At 42.3% G+C, this 25,337-nt stretch overlaps 1 protein-coding gene across 1 annotated transcript in view; it reads right to left on the reverse strand.

Annotated features, from left to right (window-relative positions):
* kcnn3 (potassium intermediate/small conductance calcium-activated channel, subfamily N, member 3) overlaps positions 1 to 25,337 on the reverse strand; it is a 68,776-nt gene that overhangs the window by 16,203 nt on the left and 27,236 nt on the right. The window contains exons 5-6 of the mRNA XM_062991625.1: positions 24,819 to 24,929; positions 974 to 1,101 (exon numbers count right to left, since the gene is read on the reverse strand). Of these exons, the coding sequence (XP_062847695.1) occupies positions 974 to 1,101; positions 24,819 to 24,929 (239 nt within the window). The remainder of the gene's footprint in view (positions 1 to 973; positions 1,102 to 24,818; positions 24,930 to 25,337) is intronic.

Here is a 25,337-nt window from a genome sequence, read left to right on the forward strand (position 1 = left end):
CTGCCTTGCTGCCTAATGTCTATCTAGGCAGCTTCCTAAATAGAGAGGATTCTAATAAGACATTGAAGTTGTAAGGCTGATTATTTAGATGCACTACTTAAACAGAGTTTGTGAGAAACCCCGCACTGAATGCTGGGATTGCCTTCACCACTAAGGGAGCATCGGATGCTGCCTCATTATTCAGCTTTGAAATAAGGCACCTCAGTAGGCAGCATTTTAAGACGTCTAAGAATTTAGACAGCCTTCCTCTCGGGAGCTCGTAGGATGATGGGCAGTTGTAGCCTCATGGTTAAGGTACTGGACTAGTAAGCAGAAGGTCACTGGTTCAAATCCCACTACTGCCAGGTTGCCACTGTTGGGCCCTTGAGCAAGGCCCTTAACCCTCAGTTGCTTACATGCTTTACATGTAAATGTAAAGTAGGCAGTTGTAGCCTTATGGCTAAGGTACTGGACTAGTAAGCAGAAGGTCACTGGTTCAAATCCCACTACTGCCAGGTTGCCACTGTTGGGCCCTTAACCCTCAATTGTTTAGACTGCAAGTCGCTTTAGATAAAAGCATCTGCTAAATGCCAAAAATGTAAATTTAAAGTAGGCAGTTGTAGCCTAGCAGTTAAGGTACTGGACTAGTTATTGAAAGGTCGCTGGCAGGTTGTCACTGTTGGGCCCTTGAGCAAGGCCCTTAACCCTGGGTTGCTTAATCAATATACTGTCACAGTACTGAAAGTCGCTTTGGATAAAAGTGTCTGCTAAATGGCAAAAATGTAAATGACGTAAAATGCTGTTTATGTAGAGAGCTCACTAGGTTTTCAGACAGACCCCATGTGTCTAATAGCAGGTACAGCATTGGTCCTCCAGCTGTTTAGAATATAAACAGGAACACTATAGGACCGGAAATATCTACACCCTTCCTTTTCTTTAAGGATAAAATTTTGGGTTCAGTTGTGCATAATGTGTGTATGTTGGATTTGCTCACTGGTGGATGGCTTGCAGGAACTGCCTCTGATGCTTGCGCACACGCGAGTGGTCGATCTTCTTCATCAGCTTGGTGTGTTTGTAGATCAGCCAGGTTTCCCGGAGAACGTTGGCAGCTGCGTTCTTTATCTGTAGGGACATGATGCCATAACAACTCCATTAGCAACAGCTCGCATTCAAGTACAGGATGACCTCATGTAGAGGTCTGGGTACATAAACTCCTGATACAAATACACACCCTCACAAAGCCAAAAGAGTAGCAAGATGTCTGGCAGCCTTGGTAAAGATTGGTAAAAGACGTCATGTAAATATCTCAACCAGCAGACTGTTGTGCGTTTACAATTACAATAAAAAGGCACCCCCACTGAAAAAAATAGGATCCCCACTGACCAGATGTTATTTGGCAGTTCTCAGCACTGCAGTGAGACTAACATGGCAGTAACATGGTTTTGCTATGAGTTTAGCAGGTGCAGCAGTGACACACACTACCAGGTAATTACCATGTTAGTGTCATGGCAGTGCAGCGATTGCGAATGGCCCACCCAAGCATCATCTGGTCAACACACACACATACACAAACTCCGATCAGCCATAACATTAAAACCACCTCCTTGTTTTTACACTCACTGTCCATTTTATCAGCTCCACTTACCATATAGGAGCACTTTGTAGTTCTACAATTACTGACTGTAGTCCATCTGTTTCTCTACATACTTTTTAGCCTGCTTTCACCCTGTTCTTCAATGGTCAGGACCCACTGGACCACCACAGAGCAGGTATTATTGTTTTTAAATACCATGTCCACTCACTGTCCACTCTATTAGACACTCCTACCTAGTTGGTCCACCTTGTAGATGTATAATCAGAGACGATCACTCATCTATTGCTGCTGTTTAAGTTTGTCATCTTCTAGACCTTCATCAGTGGTCACAGGACGCTGCCCATGGGGCACTGTTGGCTGGATATGTTTGCTTGGTGGACTATTCTCAGTCCAGCAGTGACAGTGAGGTGTTTAAAAACTCCAGCAGCATTGCTGTGTCTTATCCACTCATACCAGCACAGCACACACTAACATACCACCACCAGGTCAGTGTCACTGCAGTGCTGAGAATGACCCACCACCCAAATATTACCTGCTCTGTAGTGGTCCTGTGGGGGTCCTGACCATTAAAGAACAGCATGAAAGGGGGCTAACAAAGCATGCAGAGAAAGAGATGGACTACAGTCAGTAAAGTGCTTGTATATGGTAAGTGGAGCTGATAAAATGGACAATGTGTGTAGAAACAAGGAGGTGGTTTTAATTTTATGGCTGATCGGTGTATATATACACACACAAACAGTTGTCCCCAAGCCAAGGAATCGAAGATTTTGAAATGAGCAGGCTGTGTGGCAAACAAAAGAGTCCACAAGAAATTACCCAGATGACCCAGGAGTCTTGAGGCTCTTGAGAAAGGCTGCTCTGGATTCTATAATTTCATAAAAAAATGTAGGAGTAGACTTAATGCTGTTCTGTTGGCAAAGGGAGGTTATAATGATCTTTAAAAACAAAACTTCAGTGAAAAGTTTCACAGTAAAGGTAGTAAAAATTTTATTAGGACAGATGTGCCGAATTGCCAGATGCACCTTTACAGATTATGATACGAATGGAATAAAGAACATAAATTATTCCCTACATTAAAGTTCCACTTGTTATTCCAGTCAGATGTCAGAACTTGACTGAGTTTTACCAGTCCATACTGGTCCAGCAGTATCTTTGGTAGGCTAAAGGCACTGACATGACAAATTTGAAAGGTGGCTTGGTGGGTAGCACTGTCGCCTCGAAGCAAAAAGGTCTTGGGTTCGATTCCCAGGTGGAGCAGTCCAGGGAGTTTCTGTATGGAGTTTGCATGTTCTCCTTGTGTGCTCTGGTTTCCTCCCACAGTCCAAAGACATGCATTTAGGCTTGTTATTACAAGTAAGATGTCAGAACTTGACTGAGTTTTACCAGTCCATACTGGTCCAACAGTATCTTTGGTAGGCTAAAGGCACTGACATGACACATTTGAAGGGTGGCTTGGTGGGTAGCACTGTTGCCTCGAAGCAAAAAGGTCTTTGGTTCGATTCCCAGGTGGAGCAGTCCAGGGTGTTTCTGTATGGAGTTTGCATGTTCTCCTTGTGTTCCTCCCACAGTCCAAAGACATGCATTTAGGCTAAATGGAAATAGACTGCTTTGGGTGTAAATGTGTGTGTTTGGCATGTGATGGACTGGCAACTTGTCTATACTTTTTGCCTGGTAATTTGTACCCACCTTGACCCTAAATCGGAGTGCTTAATGACCTCTTTAAGCAGATAAAAGCATAAATTCCTTGCTAAATTTAAACACGGTTTGACAAAAACAAAGTAGGAAGGACAAGATTTGAATGAGAAACAAGTGAGATGAACAAACGAGATTGGAATGAGAATCAAGGAAAATGACTGAGGAGACTTCAAAGGGGTACGGCTCACTGAATTACGTCCTCCTTGGGCAGCGAAGGTAAAACAGAGGCATGCCATTTTTAATAAGTTCTTAATTTGCCAGTGCTCCACTAGACACTGGGAGGCATGGGGCGGTGCATTTATTGGCTCCAAATTTAGCATGACAGCGCTTTGATTAAAGAGTGGAGGTTAGTGTTTTTAATGAAATGAGTGCGCAAGTTCAGCCCCAGCCTCAGCACAAATCAAATTTGAAAAAGAGCAGGAGACATTCCAAAGTCATCAAGTCCAAATTAATACTCGAGTGGTGCTAATCAGCATGGCCGGATATACAGCTATTGTTGAAACCTTCCAGACTGACGTCCCAGTGCCATTCATGCCAGTCATGAGGATATGATATTTATAGTTTTACCTTGTATGTCTACAACATGTTATAAATGTCAGGATAGGTCGGGACAATTTAAAAGTAGGAACACTGTAAAATGTTCAAAAAACATCCTAAACAGGTGATGCAATCGTGCTTAGGCATAAAATGAGCATCCAGGAAAAGCCTATGCAAAAATCAGGTTTGTCACAACCCAGAAGCCTCCAACAACATGGTATTTTGACTTATCATGCCCTTATTATAGGCCCTACCAAATTCACGACCGGAAATTGCGTCAGGAACCATTATTAAATGAGCCTTTTGCTGCTCAGGTGGTGCAGCGGTAAAAACACACACTTGAACCGGAGCTGGACTCTCGAATACATCGTATCGAATCTCAGCTCTGCCTGCTGGCTAAGGCTGAGTGGCCACATGAACACCGATTGGCCTGTTGTTCAGATATGGGCGGGACAAAGCCATATGGGGTCTCCCTCCCATGACTGGTGCAATTACGACCTTTGCTGGCTGACTGATGGTGCCTGCACAGAGATGATAAAAGAGTGCTGTCAGGGTGTGTCTCTCCATACACAACGCTGAGCTGCACTGCACTCGTCAAAGTGCAGGTGATAAGATGCATACGGCATGCTGCCCACGTGTCAAACATGGACGAGAAATGTTGTCATTTACATTTTGAGCATTTAGCAGACACGTTTTATCCAAAGTGACTTACAATTATGACTGAATACAGTTTGAGCAACTGAAAGACCATGCTCAGGGGCCCAACAGTCGTGGTGGTAAGGGTTGAATCGGCAACTTTATGATTACTAGTCTAGTATCTTAACCACTGAGCCACCACTCCGTCTCAACATTCGTGCAAGCTTCTTGGGTGTTGCTTGTTGGGTGGGTGAGGGGGCAGCAGCACAGCCTTTGCCTGGACAAAGAGAGGTGAAGTAAAATTTAACCTAAGAAAAAGGATGCACCAGGACTAAGGACTAGCCTTCTAGTCCTAGAAGTGGACTGTTGCTGCAATGTACAAAAGTATACAAAGTTTTAACAAACTGACATTTTAGACATTGTGTTCTCTGAGCTAGAAAAGAGAAACATTCCAAATCCAGGGTCAGACGTGGTGTGGGGGTGTATTTGGGACCCATGGCGTGTGTAACCTGCACATCTGTCCCTTGTGAAAATGTGTGGCACATCACAAAGCTTTGTGCACAGTGGTACAGGCATGAAAATGACAATGTTGCAAACAAAACTGACTTGCAAAGATTTAATCAAGGTAGATCAATAGATGTAAAAAGGTACTACAAAAAGTGTAAAATCGCGAGTAAATATGCAGCAAAATTAGTATTTATTTATTTATTAAGGACAAAACAGGTAGTTACTGGAAACACAAGATTCATCAGTTCAAGTTTTTAATGTCAAACACAGTCCCATTCAATTTTGTATCTCCAATTCACTTCACTTGCATGACTTTGGACTGAGGGAGAAAACTGGAGCTCCTGGCAGAAACCCACACAGACACAGGAAGAACATGCAAATTTCACATAGGAAGGACCTGGACCACTCCACCTGGGAATCAAACCCAGGACCTTCTTGCTGTGAGGCAACCCACAATGGAGAAAGTGGATAGAATAGAGATAGTGCAAGAAGGACTGGGTGTCCCAATATGAAATGCCGCTCTCAGAAATAGACCAGACAGGGGAATATTAGAACCCGCTGGCTCAGCCCTGCATGGACAAAACTCCTACCCCACCAATTGGTGCCACCCATTTATTAAATGTTCTTATGGATGGGTTCGCTACAGAGAAGGGACAGGGACACTGCGCCACCACTGGGGCAATTTTTTCTCCTATTTCAGAAGGCACAAAACACCACAAGGACAGGGGCAGTTTGCAAAAAACAAAACATCCCAGACCGGATATGGAGAAAATTTGCAACAATGGTGCATTTTCTCAGAAGTGTCTGATCTATCACTTTCATGATTTCACCATTACAAAGAGACTAGGCCCAAATTGTGTCTACGGGAAAACTGCAAGGTAAAAAACACTGCTAACCTGGAAACAACAATAAGCCTCGTATCACATTTAAAAAAAAACCAAACCCTTGATGACCACCAGGGCTTTTTTTTAATAATGTCTTGTGGATTGATGAGTTAAAAGAGAACGTTTTTCAAATCATAGGTTCTGTTACATGTAGTGTAAAGCTAACATAGCATTCTACAATTAAAACATCACCTCTGTGCCTCATCTGCCAGCCAAACTAGGCAGAGCAGAGGAAAACAAGGTACAGATGAGAGAAGCAATTAGGAGAGATTAACTGTGCCCCCATGCCCAAAATAGGGATAAAACTCCTTACATGGAGTCCACCACATTACGTCTTTGGCCATATTACTGTGTAATGTAAGGTCTCCAGAGATTAGTTGCAGGCCTTACAACAAGCAACAGCTGATGACTGCACAAGAGAAAATTCTAGTAAGAGGGAGCAGAACAACTAAAAACAATGACAGCGTTCAGGATAATGGCAGATAGTAAAATACTTATTGGCTGTGACATCCCAGACCGGATATGGAGAAAAACTTGCAACAGTGGTGCATTTTCCCAGAGGTGACCATTAGAAAGAGACTAGACCAAAATTGTGTCCATGGAAAAGCTACAAAGGAAAAACCACCGCTAGCCGGAAACAACAATAAGCCTCGACACATACAAACACTTGATGACCTGATGACCACCAAGCCTTTTGTAAAAATGTCTTGTGGATTGATGCTTCAAAAGAGGACAATTTTTCAAATGATAGGTTCTGTTACATGTTGTGTAAAGCTAACACAGCATTCTACAATTAGAACATCACACAACTGTTTAACATATTGATTGTAATGAAAGTGTGAGGATGCTTTGCTGCATCAGAGCCTAGACAACTTGCCATAATTGCAATCATTCTGGAATCCCTGGATCCCAGCAAAAGTGGGCTAGAGTAATTTACCACTGTGCCTTACATATTACATATTCTAATTAAAAAGACGATTCTTTCTTATCGTACAATGAATGCAAAGTCCTTTATAAATCAGACCCACATGCCAATTTAGAGCTTCTAAACGTTTCAGAAAGCTCATCAAATGATTTGTAATTTAAGAATAAATCTATTTTTATTTTTTTTTGTAAATTAGCATGACTTGATTATGTTCGTCTGTCAGCTGTCAGATTCTCCTAATCACAAAGCCATTTAACTCCAGACTGAGTCTATTAAACACACTCGCTTTATGTTCCAGCTAGTTACACTGCGACGCTGCTGTCAGATCCGAACGAAACATATCATTTCAATCAAAGTCATTTGAGTGGCGTGGTTTTCCAGTGCGATGTTATTTAAAGAGGGTGCAGAGCAAATCAAACATACCGCAAAGCTCCTCCGCTAAATTGGCTTCCAGCAGGGGTGTGCCATTCTTTTAATGGAATCAGGCTGACAGGAAATTATTACATGACGGTGAATAAAAAATAAACAGTTTGCATAGCGCTGTATCAGTGCCAGCCAGCTCTGCATTCACTGAGAGCAAAATAAAAATCAAATAAATGATTCAGAACAGACTTTATTGTCAGAAGCTACTGGGTGATATTTTCTCACAATAAGACATAAATAAATAATATTTGAATATGATTATTCTAACCATACAACAAAAAAATCAAATGAGCAATAAATGCACTATTAGGCCAAAGGTATATAGTCACCAACTATAAGCTTGTTGGGCATACCTTTTCAAAACCAAAAGCATTACCATGGAGCTGCCCCATGGACATGTGCCACCACTGGGGCAATACGTTCCCCTATCTCTTCATTACAAGGCCCAGAATGCCACAAGGACAGGGGCAGTTTGAAAAAACCAAAAAGAATGCTAACATCCCATGTCAGTGAAAAACTGGCATCATGACTTTTGAGAAAAGCAAGTGAGCATACAAAAGAAGCTGGCTAGAATGACAGGGAGAAGCTGTGATATATAGGGGGACTTCCACCTGGAGCTTGTCAACACTAAAGGCCTCAGCATACTTCATGCGGAGACGGCGTTCGCCTGGCTTCGGCGACCAATGTGACGTAATAGCGGAGAAAGCGAACAACCACGGACGTCGCGCGGAGGCTTCGCTCGCCTTGTCGCGCACATGGAAGCTGGGCGAACTCCGCGGACGACGTCACTCCGCGACAACGCCTGTGATTGGTCGGTTAAAAAAAGTGTGCGCCATGAAAACAAACATGGATTTTGAGGAGCGTCTCAACTGTGATCATCGGCTACGTCCGAATTCGCTACTATGAAAGTATGAAACTGAACAGTACACAGTAGCGGGTAGTGTGTCAGAATACGTAGTACTCATTAAACAGTATGCGAAAAGTACCCGGATAATCTACTGCTTAGGCAGCATTTTTGTGTATGCAAACACAGCACACTTGCGTACTGAAAGAGCTTCTGTACCGGCCAAGCAGTGCGCACCGCCTCTAATTTAGTACGTACAGTTTAACTGTGTGATTCTGGACGCAGCCATCGTTTTTCGGTAGTCATGGAACTTAACATTGCAGCTGTGGAGCATACGCGACAGGCAAAACCAGACCGCTAGAAGTATGCCAGCTTGTAAGCTCGCAAAGGTGCGTTCGGCTTCGTGCGATGCTCGCGAACTCAGTTTCGATGTTAGTATGCGGCAGCCTTAACAAGGCACAGGTGATTGACAGATCACATGCTACTGCGCCTCCATGCCCAAAATAGGAACAAGACTCCTTACACAACACAATTGGCTTGAGACAAGTCCCTGAATGTCCTTGAGTGGCCAGTCTTTCAACATAATGTTCTGCCTAGAGTTCAAGGCTATGTCTTTTACTTAACAGTCAGGTCATAAAGACTTGATTTATGCAGTAATATAGAGATAGCTGTTCATCCAGGACTTCTGGACCTCTTTAGAGTGTCTGTTGGGTTCTTTCTAACCTGTCTGAATGGATGCCGAATTTGGCTGGACAGCCAACTCTACAAAGGTTCAGGGTTGTGCCAAGCTTCTGCCAATTGAAAATTATTGAGGCCACTGTTGCACTGGGCACACTCAAAGCCTTATATATCACTTATACTTATATCCTTGCCCTGATCTACAACTCTGACCATGGAGATTCACAGACAGTTGACTGGACTTCATGGCTTGGGTTTTGTCCTGACTGTGAGGTGTAAATACAAGGGATCTTCATAAAGTTTCCACACTTTTATATTTTGGTTGGAAACGGTGAGGGTGGGAGGAGTAGTAATTGGTCGTGTCTGAGAGACTGAGAGAGAGCTTATGGTCCGGATTTAGCGTCATCTGATTTCCATCTTTTTGGACGCTCAAAGAAGCTTTAAGGAGAAGAAGATTTTCATGTGATGATGATGTGAATGCAGCGGTGCATCAGTAGCTACGCACTCAACCACGCTGGGAAAAATGTATCAGAAGATGACTATGTAGGAAAGTGATGTAAATTGTTTCTGAAATTCTTAATAAATAGAGTAAAAAAAAGTGCAGAAAATGTTTGAAGAACCCTCATAGTAGCTTCTTACAGAACTGCCTTTCCAAGCTGTGTTCAATCGATTCAGATTTTAACATCTGCCTTCTAGGCATATCTCAAGGATAACTAAAGCTAGCAAAATGTACCTGACCACAATTTGAGTTGCCACAGCAATGATATTTTTGAAGAAGAAAATATTCAGTCTGAATAAATGGGTAAAATGCCAATTATAGCCACTCAAAATCAATTCTACACAATCTGTGACACAACAGTGTGCAAAAAGCCATGTGTTCTCAATATATTTACTGTTTATTTGGACTTAAAATTAGATTAGATTTTGGAATCAGGCAAGAAGTCTAAAGTTTGTAGTTAGAAGAGAAGTGGGGCTACTTCACAACAGGGTTTCCAGTCTAATGGCATAAATACAAACTGGATATAGCAAACAGCACTGTTTTTATTTGGCAGCAGGTAAAAGCAATTGTATTAACTCCTGCTGGCTGCCTCATGTAGTGAATAATTGGAATGCACATAACCGCACTGCTGTGTGGATTATATATGGATTTACTGCTCTGCCATAAAATAGCTGTAGCACTGTTAATGGTTTCCAAACTATTACAGAATATTCTTGACATTTATATACATTAAGGAGAAATATTTGTTTAGTTTCCTGTAAAATCTAAAGTGGATGATGTTCATTTTAATGATCAGTACAATAACTGTGTGGTAATTTCTTAAATAGATGTATTTACTTAATAAATAAATAAAATCTTAAGTCAGTGACAATAAAATAATACCTCTTTATAAACATACACTAATACAAATTTCTGAAAAAGCTAGAAGAGGAGCATGTTTACCACTGTGTTGCATACATGATCAGATTTAAACGCAAGGCACCAAGTGACAAGTCTGGATCAGTCTGTCACCTGCACTAGCACTGTCGCCTCAAAGCAAGAAGGTCCTGGGTTCGATCCCCAGCCGGGATGGTCCGGGTCCTTTTTGTGCGGAGTTTGCATGTTCTCACCGTGTCTGCGTGGGTTTCCTCTGGGAGCTCCGGTTTCCTCCCACAGTCCAAAAACATGCAGTCAGGTTAATTGGAGACACTGAATTGCCCTATAGGTGAATGGGTGTGTCTATGTGTGTGTCTGCCTTGCGATGGACTGACGCCCCGTCCAGGGTGTTACTGTGTTACTCTATTTTCTAAAGCTATGCTATTGTAACAGGTGCCGAATGTGGCTTTTGTCCTGAGGAAACAAGCAGGGATGCTTTAAAAAGCGGCATCTTTTATTTGTTACCTGTGTTGCGGATACAAGGGGCCGAAATGAGCTTTCTCTGGCGGGTGAGGAGCTCAGTAATACGGGAGGAGCTCGGAGTAGAACCGCTGCTCCTTCGCATGGAGAGGAGCCAGTTGAGGTGGTTCGAGCATCTGATAAGGATGCCTCTTGGACGCCTCCCTTTGGAGGTATGGGAATGCCTGGGGATCCTACCAGAGGAGCTGGTAGAAGCGGCAGGGGAGAGAGATGCCTGGGACTCTTTGCTTGCACTGTTGCCACCGTGACCCTGAATGGATAAGAGGAACAGATGATGATGATGTTGTTGACTATTTCAGTGCCTTCACAGTGCAAGTTACCCATGTCATGGGTGCTTATATAACCCCACACCATGACCCCATACCCTGGCTTTTGAAGGTTTTAAAATCCCTAAATCTTTTGATGTTGTTATGCACTGTTGAAGGTAAAACATAAAATCCTAACAATATCCAGTTGGGAAAATATCTTCTTATCTGTTGGATCATTTGCTGACGTCGGGACTGCACTTACGAATGTTACCCGCTGTGAGAAGCCTCATTTTATTTTTATTTCCAGTCACATTTGTTCTGTTTCCTTTAAACTCTTCCATTTTTACCCAGGTTTGCTTTCTCTGTGCGTGTACTTGAGAGGTTTCCTAGTCAGAGTGACGGGGTATGGTAATTTCCTGGCATCACACTTGTAGGCACCCTGCTGGGTTCCGAGTAGGATGTGGGAGAATTCCTGGGTTATTGGCATGGATAGAAGTTTCGCATGTTCTTTCTATAGCAAGCTATAGATAAACATTTGAAAAAAATCCAGACACCTGAATAGGCTTTGCTTCTGGTAGGGAAGTGTTTGTGAAGAGGGATTCTTGACTGCTACTTCAAACTACTTCAACCTTCCCATGGTCCACCACCTAAGAAGACAAAGCAGGAACACCCAGAACAGGGCTGCAATCAGCCCAGGGCAACACATACCCACACCAAAGAGCAATTTAGAGCAGCCAATCAACCCTCTGCAACTCTCTGGATAGTAGGCTGAAACTAGAGTTGCCTATAATCTCTATGAGGGATGCTCAGAACAGTTCAGACCCAGCTTCCCAGAACCCATGTACACTATATTGCCAAAAGTATACACTCGTCTGCCTTCACACGCATATGAACTTGAGTGACGTCCCATTCTTAATCCACAGGGTTTAATATGATGTCGGCCCACCCATTGCAGCTATAACAGCTTCAACTCTTCTGGGAAGGCTTTCCAGAAGGTTTAGGAGTGTGTTTATGGGAATTTTTGACCATTCTTCCAGAAGCGCATTTGTGAGGTCAGACACTGATGTTGGACGAGAAGGCCTGGCTCGCAGTCTCCGCTCTAATTCATCCCAAAGGTGTTCTATCGGGTTGAGGTCAGGACTCTGTGCAGGCTAGTCAAGTTCTTCCACACCAAACTCGCTCATCCATGTCTTTATGGACCTTGCTTTGTGCACTGGTGTGCAGTCATGTTGGAACAGGAAGGGGCCATCCTCAAACTGTTCCCACAAAGTTGGGCGCATGAAATTGTCTAAAATCTCTTGGTATGCTGAAGCATTAAGAGTTCCTTTCACTGGAACTAAGGGGCCGAGCCTGAAAAACAACCCACACCGTAATCCCCCCTCCACCAAACTTTACACTTGGCACAATGCAGTCAGACAAGTACCGTTCTCCTGGCAACCACCAAACCCAGACTCATCCATCGGATTGCCAGACGGAGAAGCGTGATTCGTCACTCTAGAGAACACGTCTCCACTGCTCTAGAGTCCAGTGGCGGCGTGCTTTACACCACTGCATCCGGCGCAAGGTAAGGCTTGGATGCAGCTGCTCGGCCATGGAAACCCATTCCATGAAGCTCTCTACACACTGTTCTTGAGCTAATCTGAAGGCCACATGAAGTTTGGAGGTCTGTAGTGATTGACTGCAGAAAGTTGGTGACCTCTGCGCACTATGCACCTCAGCATCCGCTGACCCCGCTCTGTCATTTTACGTGGCCTAACAGTTCGTGGCTGAGTTGCTGTCGTTCCCAATCACTTCCACTTTGTTATAATACCACTGACAGTCGACTGTGGAATATTTAGTAGTGAGGAAATTTCATGACTGCACTTGTTGCACAGGTGGCATCCTATCACGGTACCACACTGGAATTCACTGAGCTCCTGAGAGGGACCCATTCTTTCACAAATGTTTGTAGATGCAGTCAGCATGCCTATGTGCTTGGTTTTATACACCTGTGGCCATGGAAGTGATTGGAACACCTGAATTCAATGATTTGGATGGGTGAGTGAATACTTTTGGCAATATATTGTAGCTATGCAGAACCCACTCTATCAGCTGCACCACAGTTGTGGTGTAAACATTTCAGAGTGTACAGTGGATTAAAGGCAAGCACTGTGGCATAGCTGGTTTGTTCCTAACATTCAGTCACTGTCTATTAGGAGTTAGGAGGTTACTACGGGTCTGTTTGAAAACCTAGTGAGCACTCTACATAGTGTGTCATAAGTAGTGTGTCTGAATAATCTGCCTTATGGGTTCGATGTCCTATTAAAATCCTCTCTACTTAGGCAGCTGCCTAGGTAAGAAGTAGGCAGCAAGCCAGCTCACTTGGTTTTCTGACCGACCCAATGTTTGTATTCCAGGCACACATTCCAAAACAGACAAAAGGATAATTGGCTACTTTAACTTGCATGTAATAGATGGGTGTGTGTTCCACTGTAATGCGGGAATTCCTCGCTACTGTAGGTTGTACCTACCGGGAAGTCCCACTCCAAATGCCTGGCCAGAAAAGAAAAGGGATGATCGCCCCACAGAAACATAAGCCTACTTGACCACAGAGGAAAGTAGAAAGTAATAAGAACAAAGGTGAAAACTGTGTTATCACAGCACTAGAAACACTTTCCACTGGTGCTAGATAACTCTTATTTCGGGGAAAAAAGAGATTAAAAAGAGAGGAGCTCAGTATACACCAAGCGGCAATTCCAAAGAACAGCCTAGCCTACAAAGAACAACCCTAACCCTAACCCCAAACCCTAACCCATCCAGTGTGTTTGAGTTCATCATAAAGGTTTACAGAATGCCAGCATGTGAGCCAGGGAAACCCTCTGAATTTCATCTATACACATACAGTGGTACCTCGGAACTCGACGTCACTTGGTTCTGGAAGTGGCGTCAAGTTTAAAAGGCGTTGAGTTTCGAGGTATTTTTTTTCATAAGGATGTATGGAAAACCTGTTCCGTGGTCCCGTTAATCTGCAAATATTTTAGGCTAATGTAAAATAATGGGGTTGTTTTGACACTTATACACTGAAATAACACAAATATAATATAAAAAAACACTGAAATAAAAAATAAAAAAAAACAATAAAACCAGCACTTTACTTCTTTATTGTTTCCTTATGCTTCTTGATCATGAAGATGCTTGATCTTGGAATACCGTATTCCTTAGTGAGTTCAGTAAAGGCGCATTCACATGAGAAGCGGCCAAACCGCTTTTGCGCTGCTGTGCCGTTATTTCCTATGGAGTGTGACGGTGCACAAAGCTTAACGTGACTTATTGTACTAAAACAACGAGCAAAGAATTTGATTAGTGGAGAGAACTTATGAGCAGCAACAATTTAGAGAGGTGTAGTGTTCCTGTGTCCTTTTAATACATTAGGTCACATTCGATGAGCGTTTTAAACTCTCTGAGAAGCTGATTCTTACAAATTTCTCAGCACCCCGAGCTATAACAAGTTTAAAAGTGAAACAGGAGGAAAATCCAGCTAAACACAGATACATGTGGACGCTTTCAGAGTGAATTTGATGGTTATTCCACAATGGTTTAGTGTGCGACATCCTGATGTGAATAAACGTCCTGTCCAGGGTGTTCCTGAAGCTTTTCGGAAGGCCGAGGACCAAAAACAAGCAGTTTGTGAGAATAAATACATACTGTATAACGTGTAATACATGTGTTTTTGTGTATTTATGTGCGTGTGGGCTGTTATCTACAACTAGGCAGCTATGCTAATTGCTTTTAAATGTGCTACATGTTAATCTTAAAGATAAGAGTGGAAGGAAACACCCACTATTTTCTCATCCAGTTCAAGGCAAACACCATCTCCCGGGCAACTGCACTGTGATGTAATCATTGGTTTATTCAAACTTCTGGTCATCTTTTCTTTTTTCATCAAACTGTAACCATAGTAGCGACTATGCGACTCGCCGCATGACAGATTTTTCACGAACAGAAATGCTTCAGCGTCTATTGACCTCAGACTCCTGCGGTATTAATTTACCTAACATTTGGCAGAGCTGAAATGTTAAACGGGTTAGTGTAAAATAATGAACTTTTCAAAAAACCGGGTTCGTTTCCCACGCTCTAGCCGTCTCACTCTCTGTCTGCCGTTCTGTCTGTAACAGCGTTCGGGGCATTTAGCTTTCCCGGTCTATTTTTCATCCACAGTATTACAGTTATTGATCACTGGCTCTCCTCATTTGAACAGGCCATGATGAAACCTACATATTTGATAGTGGGAGCTATTTCTGAAGCGTGGGACTTTCAAGTAGATGAAAAATTAAACAGGACCTGAAGGGAGGAAGGAAGGGAACGAGGGTGAGGGAGAGGGGTGAGGGGTGTTTGGTAGAGAGGGCGAGAGTGCTAGCGACTGTTATGCAATGCTGTGATCTAACTGAAACACAGACTCGGGCTGTTGTCTTCACAACACTTTACATGCTGCTCTTCTTGCAGGGGGGCTGAAATGCTTCTGTGTGTCTGTATATACACATGTAAGATACACAAGATATCATATACAGTGCAGCGAGTGTTATAAGTAGTCATAATCCAGTTATATCCAACTCCCTAGTTGTAGCTTCCAAAGTCTGGCTAAAGAGACCGGTAAACCACAATTCACCTCCTCCGACACCCACACATTTGCCGAGTGCAGTATTATGTACAGAGAGTAATCAGTGAATCAACTATCTTTTATGCAGTTGCCTTGACCAGCCGGTAGAGGCCACAATTTCAGCAACAACAAGGAATCCGTTGGACTTTTCCTCCTTTTAGACATAAAATATCACAGAATTCATGTCATGGATTTTTAAAGAAAACGGCAGTCATTAAATAACACTCATAAATTTAATGATGTCCGTGTTTTGACACACCCCTCTCTGCGTCCACATTGTTGGTTACGATTTTTCCAAGCTCAGTTACCCGACTAGTGCTTTTAGCTGCTTTACACTTCGTCATCTTGATCATTTTGTGTAACCGATTGCTAATGTAACCGAGCATCTTTAGAGTTTGCTGAGTTTATAAAGAAAGAAGTAAACTGTACATAGACAATTTATCAGGAGCATAATACTTTACTGGCTTGTTCTTTTGAGAAAAGCACAGATTACAAAGAGATGATCATGTGTGTAGAGAAGCACACTTTCCCTTTGACTATAAAATCTGTAAAGGAACAAAATGCACCCCATACATAAACACACACACACATCAAACATTGTCAGCACACAACACAACAGGAAAGTCTCTTACACGAACTTAATAGACATATGATTGCTAGGACCATCTCATATTGCGCCTCATATTTCATATCGTCGCTGTCCGATGAAAAACACGTATCTCCACTTTTAGCAGTTTTCACTTTTTTACATGTGTTGATTGTGGGTATAAATCTGTCTGTCCATAGCAGTGAATATCAAAATGACCAAGGAAAAGATGAAAAATCACGCAATCTCTTTACCGAGTATCTCCGTTGGCTGCTATACCTGTCCATCAAAACCGCATATCTCCTCTTCCTTCCTCTCTGATACTGTTGGGAAATGCATAATGTTTGATCTATACAGTTTATTCAGGTTATTCGGACTGACGACCTGATAAAGATATACTTTTATTTCTGTGCTGAATTGTATCTAAACGTTGCCATCTGTGGTTTGTTTGCACCGTTATAGTCAGGTGAAAAGTTGGGTTTTTGGAGATACGTGTTTTTCCTCGGACAGCGATGATATGCTACACGAATGAAAAATGTTAAATTGCAACACAAACCTTTTTGAAATTTTTGAATTTCACAGCAAATTGCATATTACATGGGAAATGGCTCATTTTAGGTCCGTGAGGTAATTTTCACAGCGGTGAATTAAGTAGGACCATAGTCAATCGTGTCAATCCAGTCAATCCAGTTAGTTATAACTTTCAGGTCTTGTATCTGTAACGTCTTGACCTGTCTTGCCTACACCAGACAGCAGGTAGAAGGTGGTGGGGGATAGGTGAAGGTTAATGTGTAGGTGTTTTTCTAGCCCCCATAAAAAAAACTCAGTTGGAAAACGGTAGTGGCTTTTTGGTTCCTTAAGTTGTGAGGAAGAAAAAGAGAACTAACTCAAAATGCTGCCATGGCAGCCAGACGTAAACTCGAGACAAAAAAACTCAAAACATGGCAGTTTCTTGAGTTCTTCTGTTTTCTTTTCTTTGTATTTTTGTTTGTTTGAATTTTAACATCATGTTTAACACATTTGTGTCATTTTATGGCATGACTGGTATTATGTTTGAGTCTGCTTATTGTATCTGGTCTGTATTTTCATTTTATGGCTGTGAGGTAGGTTAAAACTGTTTCTTTTATTAGTAAGCCTTTGGGTTTAACTTGCCGGTGGACTGAGTAGCTTGTTGAGTTCCATCCAAGTCTTTGACTTTTCCAAAGTGTTTTCTGCTATCCGGCTCACATTTTATATTTTCATTTAATTTAATCAACCACTTTATCATGGTCAGGGTTACGGCAGGTTTGGTTTTAACAGGAAACTTTGGGCGCAAGTCAGAAATAACCTGGACAGGGAGCCAATGCATCGCAGGGCTTCGGGCATCCCCTTTCTCAAACACAGTCAATCAAGTGTAGACGCCCAGCCATCCTACTGTACTGCTAAGATTGAAACCTGGATTTCAGTGGTAGTGGGTGAAGTTAATAGACCGCTGAACCACCCAAGCACAGTCCTGCTTCAAGCTGCTTATTTGTTGATTTGATTGTTTCATTGATTACGGTTTGAGGGGGTTTCTCATTTCATTTATCTAGTCATTCTTTTGTCTCTTGGTTAAGTTCCCTGCACTTGTGTTCATAATCATGCATCATTCATATTTACTCCAATGATGTGTAATGTCTCAGTCCTGTTAGCAGAGCAGCAGACCCATATCATAATCCCACTGCCATACTTTACTGTGGGTATAGTGTTTCTAGGATCACTCATGGAACTCTCCTCCTTTAAAAAAATGATAATCTGAATTCTTATGTGCTCTATTTTTCATTTCATTATCTGGTTCAGCAAAGGACTTTGCAGTTTCGTAAAAGGGTCAACCATCAGACTGATTCCGGTCCCAAGTGCAAGTGCTGGACAGAATCAGAATGTAAAAAGGGAGTTTATTTAAATATCTGGGTGTATGTATATATAGAAGTATAACTAAATGAGAAAGAAAGGCAGAGCAAAATAGTTAAGAAAATAACAACTGCCCATAGTGTTATTCAATACTCAGCTGTAGAGCTCGAGGAATGTGAGAGCTAAACACTAGACTAAGCCTAACTCATCGTTCACTAATCAGGTGCGGTGCATTAGTGCTCATTAGTGCTACAGATCCTGGGATTTGTAGTCCATTTGGGACTATGCTTGGCCGATCTGTTCTTTTATGGTGTGTTTTTGGGTATTAAAATAGCATTTGAGAGGTCAGACTCACCTGACTCGCAATTGACATTCCAATTCCTCCCAAAGGAAGGTTAAGGTTAAGATCAGGGCTCTGCGCCTTCATCTGGTTGTTTATCACACCACTAACAATTTCAGCAGAATGTACAGGGGCATTTTTATTACTGAATAGCAAAACAACACAATGAACATAAAGGCCTGCCCTATTACAACAAGCACTACTGGATGAAGCAGTCATTTATCATCAATACTAAATTAAAGACTTTGTACAAGCATGCGTAACAATGAAGAACATCAATCATTTGCCTCATTAAGGAGTCTGACAGAAACCAGCCCACACTACCAGACATCTATCAGAAAAGCAGTCGGAGTAGAAAAATAAGCTCATAAATCATACGAGACTAACAAATACAAACAATTATAACTCTGTTCTATAGAATACTCAAACTGAATAGTCAATGTAGAGATTCAAAGGTCTGTACTGGTATTGTTTCACTTTCAATGTCATCTTTCTAATAAAATAATATCTGCATTTTAGTAGAGTTCCTTCATCAATTTGCGATCATCAGTAACCGTGCAGATCACTGGGGACACCAAATCGGCTACCAGTGCTAGTCAGCTTGTATTTATTAAACGATCCAACATGTAGTGAAGAAAAGAACTCCAGTAATGGTGCTTCATGAATTGAAAATGAACCCTGCAAGATGCAAGATGCTTAATCAAAGCAAAACAATGAAGGAGGTGGCCATAATAAAAAAAATTCAAGATACAAAACATCCACAGCCCACAACAGAGATATCAGCTCCATTTACCATATAGAAGCACTTTGTAGTTCTACAATCACTGACTGTAGTCCATCTGTTTCTCTACATACCTTTTAGCCTGCTTTCACCCCATTCTTCAATGGTCAGGACCTCCAAAGGACCACTACAGAGCAGGTATTATTTAGGTGGTGGATCATTCTCAGCACTGCAGTGACACTGACATAATGGTGGTGTTAGTGTGTGTTGTGCTGGTATGAGTGGATCAGACACAGCAGCGCTGCTGGAGTTTTAAATACCGTGTCCACTCACTGTCCACTCTATTAGACACTCCTACCTAGTTGGTCCACCTTGTAGATGTAAAGTCAGAGATGATCGCTCATCTATTGCTGCTGTTTGAGTTGGTCATCTTCTACAGTAGACCTTCATCAGTGGACACAGGACGCTGCCCACAGGGCGCTGTTGGTTGGATATTTTTGGTTGGTAGACTATTTTCAGTCCAGCAGTGACAATGAGGTGTTCAAAAACTCCATCAGCATTGCTGTGTTTTATCCACTCATACCAGCACAACACACACTAACACACCACCACCATGTCAGTGTCACTGCAGTGCTGAGAATGATCCACCACCCAAATAATACCTGCTCTGTGGTGGTCCTGTGAGAGTCCTGACCATTGAAGAACAGCATGAAAGGGGGCTAACAAAGTATGTAGAGAAACAGATTAACTACAGTCAGTAATAGTAGAACAACAAAAGTGCTTCTATATGGTAAGTGGACAGTGAGTGTAGAAACAAGGAGGTGGTTTTAATGTTATGGCTGATTGGTGTATACTGTCACAGTACTGTAAGTCACTTTGGATAAAAAGCGTCTACTAAATGATGAAAACATAACGTAGATAGTGCAGAAATAAAAACTGGTTGTCACAATATGTCAAGCTGCTCACCGCACCTGCAACAAACAAGTTCTTAAATAAAAGGAAACCCAGAACAACCAAGGGATGACGACACAACTGTGGGGTCTGCTTGAGAATAGGCTATCACCCCCTCCTCTGAGGCAGCTTGTTTATATCATGGTGGTTCTATTTTGAGGGCCAAAAAGCGCTGTGACACTGGCTGGATTCCCAGCAAAAATTAAAGGGTGCCAGAGTCTGAGTTGGCAGAAAACTGGACCGGACCAAACCCAGCAACAGGTTGCCAACAGGGGGGATGGCAAATCGGTGAAGAATAAACCGTGATAAAAAAAAAACTCTTTCACCTGAAGTGAATTAATGCTTAATGAGGCGCAGGCGACTGCTAGTTTAATGGAACTGACACATCATTCATCAGCACCTTCATGCCCACTCTGCCAGCCATATTGCAAGGTGGGCCTGCTACTACTTGCACAGTTCGGTCTAATTTAGGTCAGATTTATTTATTTATTAGGATTTTAATGTCATGTTTTACACACATTGGTAACATTCATGACAGGACAATTACTCGTTACACAAGATTCATCAGTTCACAAGTTTTTAATGTCAAACACAGTCATGGACAATTTTGTATCTCTAATTCACCTTACCTGCATGTCTTTGGACTGTGGGAGGAAACCCACGCAGAGTTGGAGAGAACATGCAAACTCCACACAGAAAGGACTCGCACCACCTGGGGATCAAACCCTCTTGCTGTGAGGCGACAGTGCTACCCACTGAGCCACTGTGCTGCCCTAGATCGGATTAGCAGCTATCCTGTAATTGAGCTTCGACTTAAAAATGTTCCACTTTGCTGATGCAGGCTGTCCATTTTTGACACTGCTCTGACACCTAACAGTGGGTGTGTTTGAAAACCTAGTGCGCTCTCTACATAGACAGCATTTTACTTTAATCTACGGGCGCTCCCGAGAAGTAGGCTGTTCGAAATCCTAGATGCCTTAATGTGCTGTCTAGTAAGATATCTTAAAATTTCAACTGTATTTTGCCTGCAGAACAAGGAAGCATCCGATGCTGCCTTAGTGGCGAAGGCAATCCCAGCATTCAATGCGGCACGACTTTTCTTTTTCTTTCTTTGACATGCTAGCACTTTGTGCCACTTCATCCCATTGGTTTGAATGACATGATGCTAACTGTGTAAGCGAATCCCGATGTTATCGCTCTCTAAGTAGTATGTTCGATTAACCTGACTTATACAGTAGTGTTCAAAAAAATTGATTTAAAAAAAGCGAATAAAGCACAAAATCATTATAATAACTTTTATTTCCATAAATGCAAATGCACTGAAAATACTACACTTTTAATTCTAAATCTTTTTGTGTTAATCCTTTACAGAAAGTTAAGAAAAATAAATATTAGGCTGTTCAAAATAATAGCAGTGCCAGCAGTTTTCTTTAAAAACGTAAAAAAATTTTAAGGTTCCACTTTACTTTAAATTACTAAACTAATATTTAGTGGCATAACAATTGTTTCTGAGATCTGTGTTGCATGGAGTCGACCAACTTCTGGCACCTCTGAACAGGTATTCCAGTCCAGGATAATTACACTACATTCCACAGTTCTTCTGCAATTTTGGTTTTGCCTCAAAAAAGCAAGTTTCAGCTATCAGCCCACAAGTTCTCTCTGGGATTGAAGTCAGGGGGTTGAGCTGGCCACTCTATTACCTCAATCTTGTTTGTCTGTAACCAAGATGTTTTGGGTCATTGTCATGTTGAAACACCAATTTTAAGCACATTTCTTCTTCGACATAGGGAAACATGATCTCCTCAAGTATTCTGATATATTTAAACTGATCCATGATCCCTGGTATGTGATAAATAGACGTAACACCATGGTATGAAAAACATCCTCATATCATCATTTTGTACCACCATGCTTTACTGTCTTCACAGTGTACTCTGGCTTGAATTCAGTGCTTGGGGGTCGTCTGACATACTGTCTACGGCCACTAGACCCAAAAAGAACAATTTTGCTTTCACCAGTCCACAAAATGTTGAGCCATTTCTCTTTGGACCAGTCAATGTGTTCTTTGGCAAATTGTAACCCATTCAGGACGTGTCTTTTTCTTAACAACGGGACTTTGCAAGGAGTTCTTGCTGGTAAATTGGCTTCACTTAATCATCTTCTGTACTGGTAAATTTAGATGTTCCTTGAACTTTCTGGAGGTGATCATTGGCTGAGCCTTTGCCATTCTGGCTTTTCTTCGATCCTTTCGAACAGTAGTTCCACGCTTCCTTCTGCATCTTTCAGGTTTTGGTTTTCACTTCAAAGCATCTGAGATCATTTTAGCTGAGCAGACTATAATTTGCTGCACTTCTCTGTATGTTTTTCCCTCTACAATCAACTTTTTAATCAAAGTATGCTGTTCATCAGAACAATGTCTGGAACAACCCATTTTACCCAGTACTTCAGAAGGAAATGTGCTATGACCAACCTGTGCAACATTTGCCACCCTCCTACCTTAAATAAGGGCTAAAATTGACACCCGTTCCTCTGCAGAATGAATGACTTCACCAATTGAACTCCTCACTGCTATTATTTTGAACAACCCCCTTTCAATTAATGCTTCGATTACTGAGAATGAGTGGCATGCATGTCCTAATTGTTGGGTTTGTTTTGTTTTCATTACTCTACTACACTTTCAAGTCAATTTTTTGCTATGTAGAAATATCACTTCTACTAAAAACAGTGATTTATCAGGTTAATGGTGTTGGACTGCTATTATTTTGAACACCACTGTAAGTCCATGACTTACTAGAATCCTCTCTACTGAGGCAGCTGCCTATGTAGGCATTAGGAGAACAAGGTAGCTCACTAGGTTTTCGAAAACACCCACTAAGTCATGGCGCTCAGGTGGCGCAGCCGTAAAACACGCTATCTTGAACTAGTGAGTTTGAATCTCAGCTCTGCTACCGGCAGGCTGGGCATCTACATGAACAATGATTGGCTCGTATGCAGGGAGGATGCCGAAGGCGATTACTCATAACTAATGCAATTAGGACCTCTGCTGGCTGATTGATGGTGCCTGCACAGAGACAGGGGATAATGGAGACTGTCCGTGAGCCCCATATGGACTCGCCTGGTGTAGGTGCACTCGGCTACTGCACACTTGTCGGAGGGGTGTGTGTAAGTCACGGCTCTCCTCGGTCAGGGATGGAAGTCAGCATCAGTACAGAGGAATCGTTATGCAATCAGGCACTTGGATACAACTAGATTGAGAGGAAAATTGGGGGACAACCACTATATGGCTGGCCTACTTCAAATAGAATTATGTTCACATTCAGAGCTCCTTTGTAGATGATACTAATTGACACGTCTTACCTATGCAATTTGTTTGTGATCTGATCACAAGCTGTTTTACACTAGTATATATTTTTTATATGTCTGAAATTAAACAGCATCGAGGAATATTTATTCATCTTACTTGTTGGCAGTTTCCACCTGTGTATCTAGGTCTTCCACTATTGTACAAGAGCTACCAATCTGGCGCGGTGACTAACACTTGCTTCCTTCGAGACATATCAGGCTGTCATAGGCCAGCTGGGCATGTTGGAAGAAAGCCCTTAACCATTCTATTTTGTTTACATGAACAGACAGGCACGTGTACTGGCTGGCACCACACTTATCCGTACAGGGAGGAGAATAGGACATCCTTCCAACTCAGAAAGCAAAGACGATTCTGAACTCTTTGACTCTGCTTTGGTCTCCTAAGGATTTGAACTCATAATGCTCGCTGACTGGGAATCACCTGAAGAATGTTGGGACATTCTGGAACCTCAGTGGTTCAATGGCAGGATAATTACACATCCTGAAATTATAGATTTTGGTACCTGAGTGTATTTTGCTTTGAGTTTTTAATTAAACAACATAATTAATCACTAAATAACAACACTGCAGGAGCAGAACCAGTACCTGCAGTTGGAAGTTAAAATCTGACATACACATACAAAGGGTAAAGGGTAAAGCCCTGTAATATATGAACACAACTGCAGGACACATAATCAAGGCAAAACTATACTGTAACTCAAAAGCCATGTCAAAGTAACATCCACATGGATGGCAGGACCCAAGGTTTCCCAGCAGAACATTGCCCACACCATCACACTGCCTCCGCCAGCTTGCCTTCTTCCCATAGCGCATCCTGGTGCCATGTGTTTCCCAGGTAAGCGACACACACACATCCGACCATCCACGTGATGTAAAAGAAAACGTGATTCACCAGGCAAGGCCACCTTCTTCCATTGCTCCGTGGTCCAGTTCCGATGCTCTCGTGCACATTGTTGGCGCTTTCGGCAGTGGACAGGGGTCGGCATGGGCACCCTGACTGGTCTGTGGCTATGCAGCCCCATACGCAACAAACTGTGATGCACTGTATATTCTGACACATTTCTAGCTAGTAGCTTTCTAGTAGCTCGTCTGTTGGATCGGACCACACGGGCCAGCCTTCGCGCTCCACGTGCATCAGTGAGCCTTGGCTGCCCATGACCCTGTCACCGGTTTACCACTCTTCCTTCTTTGAACCACTTTTGATAGATACTGACCGCTGCAGACCGGAACCACCCCACTTGTCAAACTCACTCAAATCCTTACGCTTGTTCATTTTTCCTGCTTCTAACACATCAACTTTTACAAAGTGCTTCTATATGGTAAGTGGAGCTGATTAAATGGACAGTGAGTGTAGAAACAAAGAGGTGGTTTTAATGTTATGGCTGATTAGTGTATATAAAATACACAAGCTGTTTTACCAATCTATACCAAGGCTGCAAATACTTCTGCAGTTGACTGTAAATATTTGAAAGGATGGCATACGACAGTGATTGTGATCTATTGTGTACCCGTTTGGTGAGCTGCGTGTCCATCATGAAGTTGTGTACATGCTTCTCGGCCTTGGTCAGCTCCAGCTTTCTTGCTACCACGGCAACAACCAGCGCTGTGCATCCTGCCCCCTGAAAGACACAGATTAAAAAAATTAATAGAAGTTTGAGGACCAAAATGAGAAGAATAGAGCTCTGGTTTTAAAATGAGAGGCATGACGTGTGTCAGGGAGTCCGGGAGAATCTTCTATAAATGTAAATCATTCCATAAAAAATAGATTTATGTCCTTTATTAGGCATGAAGAGGTGGATTATACAAGCGTTCTGACAATCCATGTCAGGCTTCACATGATAAGTGACAAAAGCGTTTTTGCGCCTACTGTGTTATTGTTTCGTATGAAGTGAGGCGGTGCTGCACTCCTTGTCGCTGCCATACCGCACAGATTTGCAATTCGTTTTGATGCTCGGTTTCTACCTGATTTCTATTTTACTGAACTTTGACCCAGTTTGCCTCTGTTCTTGTCACCATCAATGAGACAG

This window comes from Trichomycterus rosablanca, chromosome 3 (assembly GCF_030014385.1).
Source record: "Trichomycterus rosablanca isolate fTriRos1 chromosome 3, fTriRos1.hap1, whole genome shotgun sequence".
Taxonomy (NCBI): Eukaryota; Metazoa; Chordata; class Actinopteri; order Siluriformes; family Trichomycteridae; genus Trichomycterus; species Trichomycterus rosablanca.